The 17,908-nt window shown below is 44.4% G+C and overlaps 1 protein-coding gene across 1 annotated transcript; it reads left to right on the top strand.

The window, feature by feature from the left end:
- The first annotated feature begins 618 nt into the window (after window positions 1-618).
- Window positions 619-16,632, top strand: ASB14 (ankyrin repeat and SOCS box containing 14). The gene is made up of 10 exons (XM_073642749.1): window positions 619-1,061; window positions 2,050-2,180; window positions 2,311-2,363; window positions 3,401-3,532; window positions 4,191-4,349; window positions 4,820-5,065; window positions 7,683-7,854; window positions 9,367-9,910; window positions 11,374-11,527; window positions 15,877-16,632. Exons 1-10 carry the CDS (start codon window positions 1,047-1,049, stop codon window positions 16,053-16,055), a joined length of 1,785 nt encoding a protein of 594 aa, XP_073498850.1. The 5' UTR covers window positions 619-1,046; the 3' UTR covers window positions 16,056-16,632.
- The last annotated feature ends 1,276 nt before the right edge of the window (window positions 16,633-17,908 follow it).

The raw sequence follows: 17,908 nt of genomic DNA, 5'->3' as shown, positions 1-17,908 counted from the left end.
TGACCAGTCCGGCAGGTAAGGAGGTTACTGACCTGTCCGGCAGGTAAGGAGGTTACTGACCTGTCCGGCAGGTAAGGAGGTTACTGACCTGTCCGGCAGGTAAGGAGGTTACTGACCTGTCCGGCAGGTAAGGAGGTTACTGACCTGTCCGGCAGGTAAGGAGGTTACTGACCTGTCCGGCAGGTAAGGAGGTTACTGACCTGTCCGGCAGGTAAGGAGGTTACTGACCTGTCCGGAGATGAGGAGGTTAATGACCTGTCTGGCAGGTAAAGAGGTTACTAACCTGACCGGGAGGTAAGGAGGTTACTGACCTGTCAGTATGAGGGCCTCCACAGCTCCTCACACAGTATGGGGGCCACCAAAGCCCCATACTCAGTATAAGATTCCCACCACAGAATGAGGGCCCCCACAGTCACTCACCCAGTATAGGAGCCCCCCACTTAGTATAGGACCCCCTACTCAGTATAAGAGTACCTACAAAGAATGAGGGTCCCCACAGTCACTCACTCAGTATAGGAGCCCCCTCTTAGTATGGAACCCCCACAATCCCTTACCCAGTATGATAGCCCCCCACTCAGTATAATGGCCCCCATCTCTACACATTATACTTAAATTACAGCACTGTATATACTCAAATTTTCCCTCAATATTTATAATAAAGCATAGGAGTTATCCAGAACTATAAGCAGCTGGTGTGTCTGAGCAGTGCTGCAGAGCATTATTGCAGTTTTCTAGTACATAAAGCTCTGGTGGCGCAGCGCGGAGAAGCGTCTTGAGTCCAGCATCTGCAGCCTCCTCTAATTCCTCTCCTGTAATCCACCTGATTGTGTTACCAAACATAGCTCAGCCACGTGACGGGGGCAGGAGAAGGTCTCCGACTGTCCCATGATCCAGTATTTATAGGTCAGCGCCAAAGACCCTGTTCATGTCTGCATCAAAACAACACTAATGCTGAGGAATGGAGCCGTCACGTAAAGAAGAGAAACCTTCTGCTTTGTAAAGATCGGATCAGAGAAGGTGGATGAAGAAATCTGAAGATCTGCTGAATGCTGGGAAGCGAGGTAAGACATCAGAGCCGGGACGGGGGCTTATAGAAGATGCAGTGGGCTATAAGCATGGTGCATATATAACGGACATACAACACAATATAAGTCCCGGAATTGTCTGCAGTCTATATATGACTGATTAACGTGGTGCTATGTTTGCACTGCAATGCTTAAAGATGCTTTTATCTACTACTCCTATTATGCCAGATATGTAGCCAAAATCACCATTACTCACCCTTTACTTTTCCCCTTCCCTCACCCCCCAGTCCTGTACGGATGACCCTATCCATCGTTCAACTTATAACCACTGCAGACAATCACTGGTAATACATTATGTGACAGCTAAGAAAATTGATTGACTGGACAGTTCACATAAATAATGATGAATCTGCATCAGCAGCTGGGGGTTTAAAAACTGATAATAGCCCACTTTCTTAAAATCCTGGACAACCCCTTTAATATTAGACTATGCAACCCTAAAATAAACCAAACCTTTCCATGTATCTGCATAATTTTATTTAATCATGAAATTCATGTATAAGCAATTTTGTTAAAAAAAAAATGCATGTATGAGATGCAAAAAAGATTTAGAACTATTTTTATATAGATTGTTATTTTCTGATCCGAAGGATGAATCCATAAATGCATTAAATGATAAATTTCTCACTTCCAGCAGCCACCACTAGGGGGAGCTCATTGGATACTGTTTATATATTGAACACAATAAACTGCATTCATCAAGCTCCCCTAGTGGTGGCTGCAGGCAACCAAAATTTTATGATTTAAAGTGAACATATCTCCAGAAAATGACATATTATTTCACATCAAGTGCAAAAAAAAGTCTTCTAAACTCAGATATAGCAAGTACTCCAATGCTATGATCCACTACAGACATAGGAAGCCAGCAATATTGATAATTTTAGAAATTTTGCATAACATTACAGCATCTAGTAATATAGAGGGACAGATCAGATCATTTCTTGTTTCCCTCCCCTACAACCAGTGTGAAATCATGGATGTGTCTACATTCAGTGATGATCTGGATGAAGATATCGCGGCTCAGTATGTTATACATCAAAGCCTTCGAGAGGTTTACAAGAAGGACTCCATTGTGGAAGCCACTGAGAACTGCAGGTACGATGTCCTTCTTTCTGCATTGTTTTTAGATCTTCAACAAAGATTAGTTGCAAAATAATTAATATTTATAGATGACGATGATGTATTTTTCAGGAATAATATGGATTTTATTTTGTTACTTTCTCAGCTCCTGCTCCATGAGTTCTGAACATGACAAGATAGTAGCGGCTATTCGGGTCGGTACGTATCAATAGACAACAGGTTGTACTGTAACATAATCACCATATAAATAGCGCTCTCATATTCTGAGCAGTCGGAAATTTATATATAAATGTACTTTAGAAAAAAAATAAAATTCCCTGGGATATTCCCATAATAAAATGTAAGATCACAAATGTAACGAGGACTGGCTGATGGGAGAACAGGAGAATCCTCCGGTGGGCCCCCCTCATATATTTGAATCACTATGTACAGACAAAGGCAGCATCTTATTCATTTAACAATCTACCCAGTTCATTATTATATAAATGATTGAGGATAATTTCACATTTGCATGTAGCTGAAAAGTGGGGGCCTGGAGTTGGTGACTGGTGGGTCCTTGGCTGCCCAGTCCGACACTGATTATATAACCGTATGGTACGTGCGCTCAGCCACCTGTCCACATAAATAAATGCGATCTTCCTAATTACCAGGCTTAAATTACCTTGAACCTTCTGACAACTGATCGCTTTTTTTCTTGGCTTCTAAGTAACGATCCCACGTTCCGTATTTTCTACAACCATCTGCATCAGCAAAATAGATAAGACCCCAATAAATTTAATCTACACATTGTTGAAATTTTGGAAAATTTACAATTTAAAATCTGCACCATGGCAATTTTCAGTGTGAAAGAATTGCAGATTTTCAGCTAAAATCTGAAAATCTGCTGCAGAAACTCCAAAGCTAAATCCAAGGTAATAATCAACTAATCTGGATTTTGCTGCAAATATACAGCAGAAAAATGTGCAATGTGAAAACATAACCTAGATCTATAAGTAATCCGCAGCAAAAATCTGCAATGTGAAAACATAACCGAGATCTATAAGTAATCTGCAGCAAAAATCTGCAATGTGAAAATATAACCTAGATCTATCAGTAATCTGTAGCAAAAATCTGCAATATGAAAACATAACCTAGATCTATCAGTAATCTGCAGCAAAAATCTACAAAACTAATATTTAGTTGCAGATTTTTTTTAATGTCCTCACTGACTTCGCTATTACTCGATGTACTCGCAGGAGATGAACAAACCTTAGAAAAGTTGTGCGTCCATCAGTCAGCATTTCAGGAGGCCGATGACAGAGGCTGGACTCCACTTCATGAGGCCGCGGCTCAGAGAGATAAAACCATCCTGGAAACCACATTCAAATGTGAGTGACTTGTGCAAACCTACAATTTATAAAAATAGCCGATTATTTCTAAGGCCACGTTCACACGTTCAGTATTTTACCTCAGTATTTGTAAGCCAAAACCAGGAGTGGGTGATAAATACAGAAGTGGTGACGTGTTTCTATTATACTTTTCCTCTGACTGTTCAACTACTTACAAATACTGATGTAAAATACTTACCAAATACTGAACATCGCCTTAATGGGGTATTCCCATCTCCAAGATCCTATTTCAATATGTTGTTGGTGCAATAATAATAATATTAGCAAATACCTCCAATTAGAAATGTAGTATAGTTCTTCTGATAAGCAATATTGCTTGCCCCCATGTGCAGGGCATTGCAGCTGCTTAGGTATCCATTGTTGTGACCTTTCATATAGCCACAGTTAGCTGTTAGTGGTTGTAACCATGGATACCTAAGCTACTGCAATGTCCTGTACATAGGGTAAGCAACATAGCTTATCAGAAGAACTATACTACATTTCTAATTGGAGGTATTTGCTAATATTTTTATTCTTACACCTATTACATATTGGGATAAGATCTTGGAGATGGGAATACCAACTTAATATAAGAACAGGAGGAGTAAAATTTGCACCCATGCTCAGACATTACTTATACCCAATTTTATTCCCTCAGCTTCCAGCTATAGAGTTTGGGAGCAGGAGACCCTGAAAGGTGAAACCCCCCTGTTTGTTGCCGTTGATCACAGCAGACTGGACAATGTCAACTTCCTACTGGCAAACAACTGTGACCCCGACGCCAAAAACGATACGGAAGATTCTCCTCTTGTCATGGGTAACTAAAGGGGTTTTCCTGGCTGCAGTTTGTTTAAAACAAACAGATAAATAAATGGTGTCTTCTTCACCCTTCCCAGGTCCATGGTATGTTATTGACTGCAGTGTTGACGTCACATCGACAGTGCTGCGGCCAATCAGTGATCTCAGCAGACAACTGACTGGCTGCAGCACTGGCAACAGGGCGTCAGCACTGCAGACAATAACAAACACTGGAAGCAGCGGCAGTAATTGAGTGTTGGACCTGGGGAGGGGGAATAAAGCACAGTTTTTATTGTTTGTTTTTTTAAATAAATTGCAGCCGAAGCGCAGGGGATTTCCGAATTTGCAGCCAAGGCTACGACATAAGAAAAAAAATACTTGCAAGGCAGAAAACAATTAGTTCTGAATGTGCACACACACACCGTCAGTAGCGGTGGGCCGAGCGCTCGGCACACATTAATTATTCCCTATTTTCTCCTGTCCTTTCAGCGATACGCCATGGATCTTACGATATAGTGTCGCTCCTACTGCGCCATAATGCAAACGTTAATTTAGCGTGTACTGATAACAGGATTGCCCTCCATGAGGCGGCACGGCTGGGGCGCAAAGACATCACCGGTCTACTGCTCCGCTCAGGGGCGGACCCCGACTGTGCCAGTAACTTCGGGTTCACTCCTCTGGCTCTGGCCGCGCAGAACGGGCACACGGAAGTGATGGAGCTGCTCATTCAGAAAGGTATCTGGCTTCAGTTTATTTTACCCTCATATTACCAGACATATAATTCGTCTTGAATTTTTTGGAATCCGCTGAACCCGACAAATGTGATTATTTATTCAAATTACATAAATTTCCCGTCACCGTTTTCGACGTGGTTGTTAGACAAGAGGAACAATCAAGCCTGTATAAAAGCTATGTACCCCGGTAGGACTTATTTGTGAGCGGGCAGTATACAGATTGTGTTGCCGCTCTTGGAAGGAAAGAATATTTGATTTGCCGCCACTATGGAGATTATACAAGTGCTTCTCACTAAATTAGAATATCATCAAAAAGTTAATTTATTTCAGTTCTTCAATCCAAAAAGTGAAACTCATATTATATAGAGTCATTACAGACAGAGTGATCTATTTCAAGTGTTTATTTCTGTTAATGTTGAAGATTATGGCTTACAGCCAATGAAAACACAAGAGTCATTATCTCAGTAAATTAGAATAATTAACAAAAAACACCTGCAAAGGCTTCCTAAGCGTTTAAAAAGTTCCCTTAGTCTGTTTCAGTAGGCTCTACAATCATGGGGAAGACTGCTGACTTGACAGATGTCCAGAAGGCAGTCATTGACACACTCCACAAGGAGAGTAAGCCACAAAAGGTCATTGCTAAAGACGCTGGCTGTTCACAGTGTGCTGAATCCAAGCATAATAATGGAAAGTGGAGTGGAAGGAAAAAGTGTGGTAGAAAAAGGTGCACAAGCAACCGGGATAACTGCAGCCTTGAAAGGATTGTTAAGAAAAGGCCATTCAAAAATTTGGGGGAGATTCACAAGGAGTGGACTGCTGCTGGAGTCATTGCTTCAAGAGCCACCATACACAGACGTATCCAGGACATGGGCTACAAGTGTCGCACTCCTTGTGTCAAGCCACTCATGACCAATAGACAACGCCAGAAGCATCTTACCTGGGCCAAGGAGAACAAGACCTGGACTGTTGCTCAGTGGTCCAAGGTGGTGTTTTCAGATGAAAATAAATTTTGCATTTCATTTGGAAATCAAGGTCCCAGAGTCTGGAGGAAGAGTGGAGAGGCCACAATCCAAGCTGCTGGAGGTCTAGTGTGAAGTCTCCACAATCAGTGATGGTTTGGGGGGCCATGTCATCTGCTGGTGTAGGTCCACTGTGTTTTATCAAGACCAAAGTCAGCTCAGCCGTCTATCAGGAAATTTTAGAGCACTTCATGCTTCTCTCTGCCGACAAGCTTTTTGGAGATGGAAATGTCATTCTCCAGCAGGACTTGGCCCCTGTCCACACTGCCAAAAGTACCAATACCTGGATTACAAACAACAGTATCACTGTGCTTGATTGGCCATCAAACTCGCCTGACCTTAACCCTATAGAGAATCTATTATAGAGAATCTATGGAGTATTGTCAAGAGGAAGATGAGAGACACCAGACCCAACAATGCAGACGAGCTGAAGGCTGCTATCAAAGCAACCTGGGCTTCCATAACACCTCAGCAGTGCCACAGACTGATCGCCTCCATGCCACATTGCCGCATTGATGCAGTAATTGATGCAAAAGGAGCCCCGACCAAGTATTGAGGGCATTTACTGAACATATATTTCAGTAGGACAGCATTTCCGGATTTTACAAACATTTTTCAAGCTGTTATAAAGTATTCTAATTTACTGAGATAATGACTTTGTGTTTTCATTGGCTGTAAGCCATAATCATCAACATTAACAGAAATAAACACTTGAAATAGATCACTCTGTGTGTAATGACTCTATATAATATGAGTTTCACTTTTTGTATTGAAGAACTGAAATAAATTAACTTTTTGATGATATTCTAATTTAGTGAGAGGGACTTGTACATACAATATGGAGATTATGCCTGGCATATGGCATCCAGGCTCCTTGCCAGGTAGTGAGGTTATGTAAGACTTGGCACAGGGGATGACATGGGCACAGGTTTGTAAACAGATATTGCGGTTTGCCCAATAAATCAGATGGGGTAATGATGTGATATATATCGTACATCTGGTTTAACCTGGGGTGACCCTGACATATTTTGGGGTAACCCAACTGTTGCTTCAGGTTACACCAGGTTCAGACAGAAAATCGGGCCAGTCACAACCACAAATTGCAGATGTGATGGGCTCCTTGTTCTCATCCGCATGGTGGACAGGTGCTGGAGCGGCCCTTTATTCCGGTCCATAAAATGGACCAACGTAGGAGATGCTGCCATTTTTTCTAAGCAGATTAGTCCACATGCACCGACACACTGGTTATAAAGTGTCCATGTGCTCTCCGTGTGCTGTCCTTGGTGCACACGGACCGATCCGCTCATCTGAACAAGCCCTTACCCTTCCTACATCGTTATGGACAGACTGCGGTGTGGGAAGGATAGGACAATGTTACAGGATAGTGCTTTGTTGGGAGTCGTAGCCGTAAAATGCCGGTAGATGATGGCGACCATAGTTTACGTCTCTCATTGTGTTTCTATCTTTTACATGGCCCTGGAACCGACACCGGACTATCAACTCCAACCTATAGACCTGCCGTGTTATTCTACAGAAGGCAAACATTGGTTTCCCCATATATTCCTTCCCGACTTACCATTCCTTATTCTCTTTCTGTAGGAGCCAGCGTTATGGCACAAGCCTCCGACTCTGCATCGATCCTGTTTGAAGCAGCCGCCGCTGGTAACCCCGATGCTGTATCTCAGCTCCTGGAGTATGGAGCAGACGCCAATATACCAAAACACTCTGGTCACTTACCCATACACAGGGCAGCATACCGAGGGCATCTCCTGTGAGTACACATTACAGTTATACTGTTCTGCCTTTTTTTAAAAAAAAAAAAAGAAACAGCGCCCCTTGTCTGGTAGGCCGAGTCTGGTATTGCAGCTCAACCCTATCCAAGTAACTGCACAAGGGCGCTGTTTCTGGAAATGAAAAGATACCAGGTACCCACTCTATGGAAGTTAGCCACTTGCCCTAGGGGGATTAGAAAACATATTGCTCTCCGCCAGCCGGACAGAGGATTTGTAGGACCCCTACTTGTACACTGGTTGTATTTTCCTGAATATGAAGCAGATAAAATGGATTAGTCAGCCTGTTGGCAGGTCCAGCTTTCTGCAGAACATGTCTGTCATTTGCAGGAAGATGTGCTGACAAGTGGAGCTGTGCAGTCATAATCATTCTCCTTGACGAATGTTATAATCTGGTAGTATTAGCGCCCAATTAAAATAGCTGCTAGACTACCGGCTCACCATCACCCAAACATTAAATGCATTAACGCCGAGTTATCTTAAAGTGCTTTGCTTGCAACATTAGTTAAAATGATCCCGCTGATGCCCTTCAAAAAGTTCATTAGATCAGACCCTCATTAGCGATCAGGCTATTTTGGGACGTGTAGTTGTATTAATGACATCAATAGATATTATATACTGTTACCATCAGTGAAATTTTCTGTTTTTAGTGATTTTGTGGAGAAAGCAGAACATGGGGGCTGGTGCACTGATGACCAGTGGTCACTTACCTGCCTCCTTTCGCACCAATCTGTTCCTTTTGCTACAGAAAGAAAGACCATGATAGGTTGATTTCTTAACTTTGACCACTGTTTTTGCACCAATGAAAGGAATGTGTCATTCTACGAGGTGAATAGGGACGTACATAGATGTCCAGGGGCACCTAAATCAATGGTCCTCATCGGACCATCCCCCAAAAGTCCCCAAATGACATGACACCGGATGTTGTGTTGTGGCGTCCATATAATCTTGGGATCCTCTATGTAAGATCCTATGGTCAAATATCACTGTGACAGTTACCGACAGGTGTCTGCAGTGTAAAATAGCTGGCACCTGCTAGATATGGGGTAAGGTTGGCGAGACTGTCCGCTCTGTACAACTCCTCCTGACTTGTGTTGTGCTAGTGAACATCGCACAGACCTAAAACACGCTCATCTGGAGGCCAACTTCACACATCCAACATTCATGGTCGGAGTATGGAGACCAATGTTTGGGCCGGCTGCCCATCTCCTGACCCAAACTCAACAGCCTCATAGACCGTTGGATTGGACTGATGCCACTTCCGATCAGGAGACCCATGTTGAGTCCATGCATCGTGGTCTGCGCTTCTACCATGAATGTTAGATGTGAGAAAATGGCCTTAGGAGCAGAATATGTTCGCCTGATGTTTGAGGACTGCAGCGATTCATAGTTACATCACATCTGGTCATGGTCTCGGATAGTTCTGGGGTGGCGGTATGGATCCCGTACATGTATGATCTCTGTTAGTAATGTTTTCCATCTATCATGTCCAGGGCGTTACGGAAGCTGATTCCAGTTACTGACATTACTGCGATCAGAAGAAGTGGCATCAGTCCAGTTCACTCCGCCGCGGCAGGTGGACACCCCGAGTGCCTGAATCTTCTCCTCCGATCTGGTTTTGATGTCAATTTTATGCTGGCCCAAAGGGTTCGCAAAGGTTACGATGACGAGAGGAAGTCGGCCTTGTACTTTGCCGTTAGCAATAGTGATATTTCTTCAGCTAAGCTTCTCCTAGACGCTGGGGCTCTCCCCAACCAAGACCCCATTAACTGCTTGCAGGTGGCTCTAAGAATGGGCAATTACGAACTGGTGAACTTATTGCTCCGCCACGGGGCCAACGTCAACTACGTATGCAGAGTTAACCCTTTGCACTTCCCGTCGGCCCTGCAGTACGCGCTCAAGGATGAAGTCATGCTAAGGATGTTACTGAACTATGGATACGACGTCTACAAGTGTTTCGAGTGTCCGCATGGAAATAATATACATTCTATACTCGGCTATGAAGGATGGACTTCTACAGTTATCAAAGATACCATGGTATTTATTACATTCATGTGGCTATCTGAGATATCTGCAGCATGGCATTAAGGCTGGGGCTGGTCGCGTGGCCAAAGGTTTCAGTATGCTGCTTCTCCATCGCAGCATCATGCAAGTGCATGGGATTATATTGCGACCTAAAAGGTACCGCGACGAAAAATTGGATTTTTAGTGACTTTCTTGTTGCAGTTGCGGTACTTTGTACTTCACCGTGCAGCCCGGCTCACTTACACGATGCTGCCAGGTACCAAACTTTGGCCAACTGACCCGTGTCGCAGCCTAAAATGGCATGTAGCCCCTGCCTTATGAATACCAAAAACAGGAATGGTCTTCAACCTTCACTTGAAACTTTCCTGTACAGACCGGCCGTTTGGATAAAAAAAAAAGGGCGATAGTGATTGTTCCAGATTTGTTTGAATTTCTTCTTAAGGTATGTTCTGTTCCAAAATCCATATCAAAATACTCTTTGCATAATCTTCCAATTCGTTCCAATGGTAACACATGCCTATAGTGCACATGGAAAAAGAAGTGACATGTTTTTCTGCTCGAAGAAAAAAAACTTCAAAACATCTGAATCAATTGAAGCTGAAAAAAATGCATAAAAAAAACACCAAAAGTGTATGGCAAAAATGTTTTTTTTTATGTGGATTTTTGGGCCTGAAAAATCCACTTAAAGAAAACTCCTTTGTATTTGGGGTGTGAGAGGTAAGTAAAGTTCAAGCTTCATAACACTGTTACACTGATGTTATTCTACCTCAGATCCTAAGTTCAGTTCTTAAGTTTTTCTTTTCTACCAAATCCAAAATGTTATTCCTAAATACAATGCTTAATAAATTAATTTGTGAGATTGTTGGGTGACATCCAATATGGAAACCACCCGCTAATGAGATTTACGTGAAATAATTGCCTTCTGATCTATGCCATATTGTATCCAACACCATAGAAGTTCCATTCCATATGACCATAGAGAAGGAAGTTGGAGTGGGGTGGTCCCTGGTTGGATAACCCCTTTAACTTTCTGATGCCAATATATTATATATATATATACTGAATAGATTACTAAATAGATCTCTATGACCTGATGAGACTGTTGTACTTACCTTGCAACTTCATTTCAGAAGTGAAGGCTGGATAATCCTTTGCGTTTCCCTGCCTGTCATAATATGCTCACCTTAATAATTTCAGGATTAAACAGCCGTTCTGATTTGGAATTTTCTAAGTAAGCACACCAGCCTCATCAGGTTCAATTTTTGCCGATCGGATTGGGAAATATGGTAACAGATCCGCTTGGAGTAGAAAGGTAGAGACCCTGTAAAATAGTTGGCTCCCCACATTTACAGTAACTTTTTCCATCCAATTTATGCTCACAACGGCAGTTACCATTGGGCACTAATAAAACCGATCATGTACCAGAAGTATGAGTTTATTTCACCAAATCTCATCTATATCTGTCACTTCCTCAGTTTTGTGAGGTCATCACTTTGACATGGCTCCGGCACCTCTCGGGGAACGTCGTTCGGGTCATGCTGGACTACGTTGACCGTGTGGACATTTGCTCTAAGCTCAGAGAGACACTGATCAAGCAGAAGCTCTGGCCTGAAATTCACTCCATCGCAAGTAAGTAACTGATGCTCTTCAGTGAGTTCTAGACAGGGGCGGACACAGACTGTAGTGGGCCCCTGTGCAAGAAATTTTTGGGGGCCCCCCCCTGCGCTTCATAAGGCAACAAAGTTATGTAAACATAACCCCCCCCATGTGCAGCTCTCATCCCCCCATGTGCATCTCTCATCCCCCCCCCATGTGCAGCTCTCATCCCCCCATGTGCATCTCTCATCACCCCCCCATGTGCATCTCTCATCCCCCCCATGTGCATCTCTCATCCCCCCTCATGTGCATCTCTCATCCCCCCTCATGTGCATCTCTCATCCCCCCTCATGTGCATCTCTCATCCCCCCTCATGTGCATCTCTCATCCCCCCCATGTGCATCTCTCATCCCCCCCCCATGTGCATCTCTCATCCCCCCCCATGTGCATCTCTCATCCCCCCTCATGTGCATCTCTCACCCCCCCCACTCCTAGTTAATTAATTGTATTTAAAACAAATAAAACTTGTTATACTTACCCCCATGCGATCCCTGCAGAATCCTGGCGCTCGTCCTCGTGGCTGCCACCAGGCTCTCCTGACGTTCGGCCATGTGACGGCGCCACATACATAGCCATCAGCTTTTGTTTTGGCCAAAAGATTTTTAAAGCCGCCACCACGATAAGGTAGACTCTTCTGGGCGGGCCCTACTCTAACCTATTAAAATTTTCTTAAAATATCCAATACTCTTTTTAGATATATTTTTATTTAGTTTTCTCTAAGGGAATGTGTCATATACATTTTTTTTTAAAAATGACCAATAATACCACATACAGGGAATACCGCCACACCATGACCAGACCACATATTACCACAACATAGTGACCGAATAATACCACACAGAAGGGGGAAAAACTGCCACACCATGACCAGACCACATATTACCACCACATTACTAATATTACCACCACATTACTAATATTACCATAAGTGTCATTATACACGGGAGCTCTATACATGGTATGTATAATGTAAGTGTCCAGGTAATCTAGTGATCACCAGTGACATTATACACAGGAGCTCTGTATATAGTGTACAGGTAATACAGTGATCACCAGTGACATTATACACAGGAGCTCTGTATATAGTGTCAGTGTACAGGTAATACAGTGATCACCAGTGACATTATACACAGGAGCCCGGTACATAGTATATAGTGTAAGTGTACATGTAATACACTGACTCACTGGTGACGTCTCTAGGTGAAGTCCTTCAGCTACGCTTTTCTCCTTCATCCAGCACAGACCGCCATCACGTCTTCCAGCCAGGACTCGTCTCTGCATAAAATAACACAGTTATCTAGAGCACATTCCCCAACTTCTACATTACACAGCTGAATACAGACGTGCATCCACCATCAATATATGGTTAGCTATTATGCAACCTACCATTCCAAATATAAATTGTAATCCACCACGATGCCCCCATTAACTGTAAATAGGCACTTAATATATAATTTAATTAGAACCTCTACTCTTTCCGCCAATTTGTTACTAGTTACACTCCTGCATCCGCAACGCCCCCTACTCTATACTTCCTGCTCCCCGCATTCATTATTTACATGCACCCCCTGCCCCAATTCATTATATCATGTCCGTGCTCTCCCCACCCCATCATCATTTATCATTTACTGTCCCCCACCCCACATTCATTATGTGCAGCTCGCTATCCCCCTACTCCCAATTCCCCCATGTGCAGCTCATTTTCTCCCAATCCCCCCATGTGCAGCTCTCATCCCCCCATGTGCAGCACTCACCCCTCCATGTGCACATCTCTCATCCCCCTCCCCCACATGTGCACCTCTCTCATCCCCCTTCACCACATGTGCACCTCTCTCATCCCCCTTCACCACATGTGCACCTCTCTCATCCCCCTTCACCACATGTGCACCTCTCTCATCCCCCTCGCCCACATGTGCACCTCTCTCATCCCCCTCGCCCACATGTGCACCTCTCTCATCCCCCTCCCCCACATGTGCACCTCTCTCATCCCCCTCCCCCACATGTGCACCTCTCTCATCCCCCTCCCCCACATGTGCACCTCTCTCATCCCCCTCCCCCACATGTGCACCTCTCTCATTCCCCTCCACCACATGTGCACCTCGCTCATTCCCCTCCACCACATGTGCACCTCTCTCATCCCCCTCCACCACATGTGCACCTCTCTCATCCCCCTCCCCCACATGTGCACCTCTCTCATCCCCCTCCACCACATGTGCACCTCTCTCATCCCCCTCCCCCACATGTCCACCTCTCTCATCCCCCTCCCCCACATGTCCACATCTCTCATCCCCCTCCCCCACATGTGCACCTCTCTCATCCCCCTCCACCACATGTGCACCTCTCTCATCCCCCTCCACCACATGTGCACCTCTCTCATCCCCCTCCACCACATGTGCACCTCTCTCATCCCCCTCCACCACATGTGCACCTCTCTCATCCCCCTCCACCACATGTGCACCTCTCTCATCCCCCTCCACCACATGTGCACCTCTCTCATCCCCCTCCACCACATGTGCATCTCCCATTCCCCCCACTCCTAGTAAATTGTATTTAAAAAAAAAAAAAACTTGTTATACTTACCCCCTTGCGATCCCTGCAGAATCCTGGCGCTCGTCCAAATCGCTGACACCAGGTTCTCCTGACTTCCGGTCATGTGACGGCGCCGTCACATGACCGGAAGTCAGGGGAATCATGAAAGCGCTGCCGCAGCAGCGCAGCGCTGAGATGTCCCGGACCCGGCTCTTAGCATGGGGCTGGGGGCCCCATGAGGAGAGAGACGCACAAGAGGGGGGCCCCCAAGGGGGCCCCTACCGGCTGGGCCCCATACTGGAGTCAGGGCAGTCATGCCCTGATGGCGGCCCTGCTGGAGGGGCCCCCTCTCCCTCGGGGCCCCCGTTCAATGAACCGGCTGCACGGGCGGTAGTTCCGCCCCTGGTTCTAGATTCATTGCTGTGGTGTAAAGCACAGATATGTCAAAACCGAGCAGAAAAATCTTTAAAATCCCACCTACCCTTTAAGGGGAACCTGTCGCCTCGGAAACCGCTATTTACATGCAGATGTAGGATTAATCTGCAGGTAAATAATGTTACAATGCTGCCTCGCCGCTGTACTGAAAGTGCAGCTACTGGGAGAAAATTAACTAATATCCTCCCAATAGCCGCTGGCTTTCAGTCATAGAGGCGCGCACGGAGCGGCTACAGTCAACGCTCAGCACCTCTCACTATTCTGTAAGCACAATCCGCCACCTTGATTGACAGCTCGCACTGCACATACACGCTGCACTGCGAGCTGTCAAAGTGTTGGGGCGTGCTTACAGTTAAGCCATCCCATGACTGAAAGCCTACGGCCAGGAAGCATTGTAATGCTATTTACCTGCAGATTAAAGAAGTTATCCATTACTTCTACGTTGATGGCCTATCCTTAGGACAGGTCATCAATGTCTGATCGGCCGAAGTCCGACACCCGGCACCCCCGCTGATCAACTGTTCTCTGCCCTTCCTGGGATCAGTATCTTAGGGAGGGCACAAAAAACAGCTTAGAGAAAAGGGAGAAAAGCACATAGGAAATAAGTGCAAGATAGTGGAAAGTCTAAGATAGAAGCAGTGCTGATATATGAGCAGGGAATACAGCAACACCCTGGATACACACAAGACTCACATCCAGCCTATATTACTGGGAGAGTCAATCCCATAAGAAAGGAATCTGAAAGTTGGATCAGCCTGTAAAATTTTGAAAACAAAAGGAATAAATATTGCAAATTGAAATGTAACTAAAGCCATCCACTAACATGCGTAAAAATATTTTTTTTTACACCTCCCCCCATGTCAAAAGTATTTATAGCCTTTAAGGGAAAATTTGTGTCTGTTCTCTGTTTGTTCCTTACCTCCTACAGTGGCAGTAACTTACTCAGTCTACCCCTGTTCCACTAAACTGCTCCACAAAAAGCTACGGAGTATCGAGATGTATATACCTCCCGTTCTAGGCTTTCTGCATTTTTTAGGTCTTTCATGATGTCCACGTTTTTCTACTTTGCCTAAACTTCAAGACCTAGCACTATAAGGGGTATGGAGTACCAAGAAGTCCTCCACCATAGGTGTAACCATACCGAATGTGTCCTGTTGGCTTCTGAGGGGTAGACACCCAGGAGCATGTGGAGCTGCTGTGACCTCCATGGATACACCACTATTTGGGGATGGTTTCTACCATCTCCCTTAAAAAAATGCAAAAGGGAACATAATATGTTGTTATGCAGGGATGGAGAAAGAAAGGGGAACATAAACATTTTGGATAGCACATTTCCAGTTTCCTTTTATTTTCCCCAGCCAATCCGCGCTCCCTGAAGCACTTGTGTCGTCTGAAGATCCGGAAGTGTATGGGGAGGCTTCACCTGCGCTGTCCGGTTTTCATGTCATTTATGCCGCTGCCCAACAGATTAAAGGATTATATCCTGTACAAGGAATATGACCTGTACGGACAAGGGAACTTTGTGCGGAGCTGGTGAGAAGCCATAAAGTGCAGCGACTCCTGACTCTCTACTTTTTCAACTTTCTGATTAACTTTCATGAACATCAAAAGGTAACTTTCCCTTATTGATGGAAGCAGAGAATCGATCAGGTCCATGTTCACTTTTAGCATTTTTGGACAATCCATTTTACTTTTATCATCAATCAGTTGGTTGTTAAACTTGGGGTCTGACCTCTGAGACCCCCATCGCTGGGGAGAATCTGTGTTTTTAGCATTGCCAATCAAAGTTACCAAGTTCTTCATCATCTCTATGGAAAAGAATAGCGCAAGAGCCAAGATCAGATATTTGTGGTTTCTCGATTTGGCAGGTGGTCCCAGAGGTTAGACCTTCTCTGCACCCAACTTATTGGGTTTTTGCCTTCTTTTGGATCAACATGTTGGGTTCTTGGTTGGACACGAAGCACTTGTGTCTTCTTTCCACGTTAAAAACTCTGAAACTTACTTCTAAATCAGGTTAAGTAATCACGAGTGGTCATGGGCAGCCCTCATGGACTGAATATTAAAAAAAAAAAAAATTGTCTTTCTGGTTATTGAATAAAAAACAACATCATCAGAGGAGGAGGATATTTTGCTGATTATTCTTCACAGTTTCCATCTATGTAATTATTCCGTCATGTTAATAAAATGCATTTAATAATGGATGTGGTCGAGATCTGGGAAATTCTGCTGAAATAAGATTTTTCCAGTGAATTTAGGCCGGGGTCGCACCACTGTATTGCCTCTCATCCGAGAGACTCGGGCAGATTCTGCTGATCAGAGTGTGATCCAATAATCTCGGATGAGAAGATGGAGAAAAAATAAAATCTCAACCTTCTCCATTCTGACAATCTGTAAAAATCGGACTGCACTTGGAGGTCATTGGAGTGCAGTCTGATTCTTTCCACGGACTCACTGACTTGCATGGCCGAGTGCGATCCAAATATCACGAGCGGATGAAAATAATTTAAAAAGTGGCTGATTTTCATCCAAAAAACAAAAATGGGTGATTTTTATATCGGCATGGCATAGTTTTTATCAGAAGTTAATACAATTAAAAAAGACCAATACAACTGCCTATATTAATAATTGCAATGTATCCGTAAAAATCAGATGATCCATATGAGATGCTTTTTTTCTGTGCACCCATACGCTTGAATAGGCAAGTAGGCAAGTCTCATCCGAATTCTGGAAGAAGATAATGCATGCTGTGATTTTTTTTTACATGGACACTCAGTCCTAGTGAGAATACTGTCCTCGGACAAGCCCAACTGAATATAACTGGTCCTACTGCTGTTCATGGGAAGTCGGATTTTTTTTTTCTATGGACAGCACCGAGACCGAAAATACGGTGGGGTGAATGTAACCTTAGGGTACGTGAAGTCTTTTTGCTGAGTTTTTGAAAATCAGGAACTGAGCAGAATCTAGTGAGACGGCCATATAAATCGGACAGAGATCGGAAAGTAGAACGGACTGGCCAGCGGCTCTCCCCACTAGAATGTGACAGCTTCGTGTATTTCTAAGCAGCTGTCACGCTCGGGTGGGGAGAGCCGCCGGCCAGTCCATGCGCTGCGTTCCAGTCTCGGGTGGATTTATACAGACATCTGACTGCGCCCTTATTGAGAGGTTTTGAGATTTAGAGGAGGATTTGGAGTTTCTGCTTTAAAAACTGCATGTGTGCACAGCCTTATAGTGGTGAGTTGCTGCAAAGCACCACCATCCATAGGACATTCATCTGAATGGTGCCAAGGAATAGCCGAGGTGTCCTCATGCTGCTGGAAGTGGAGTGATGCTTCAGAGCCAAAATCAAAATGGAACGACCCTTTTGAATTCTTCAGTCCATTCCGGAGTTGT

This window comes from Phyllobates terribilis, unplaced genomic scaffold (genome assembly GCF_046119375.1).
Source record: "Phyllobates terribilis strain yellow unplaced genomic scaffold, ASM4611937v1 Scaffold_8__6_contigs__length_399053987, whole genome shotgun sequence".
NCBI classification, from domain to species: Eukaryota; Metazoa; Chordata; class Amphibia; order Anura; family Dendrobatidae; genus Phyllobates; species Phyllobates terribilis.
This window is presented reverse-complemented; position numbering and strand designations above follow the sequence as displayed.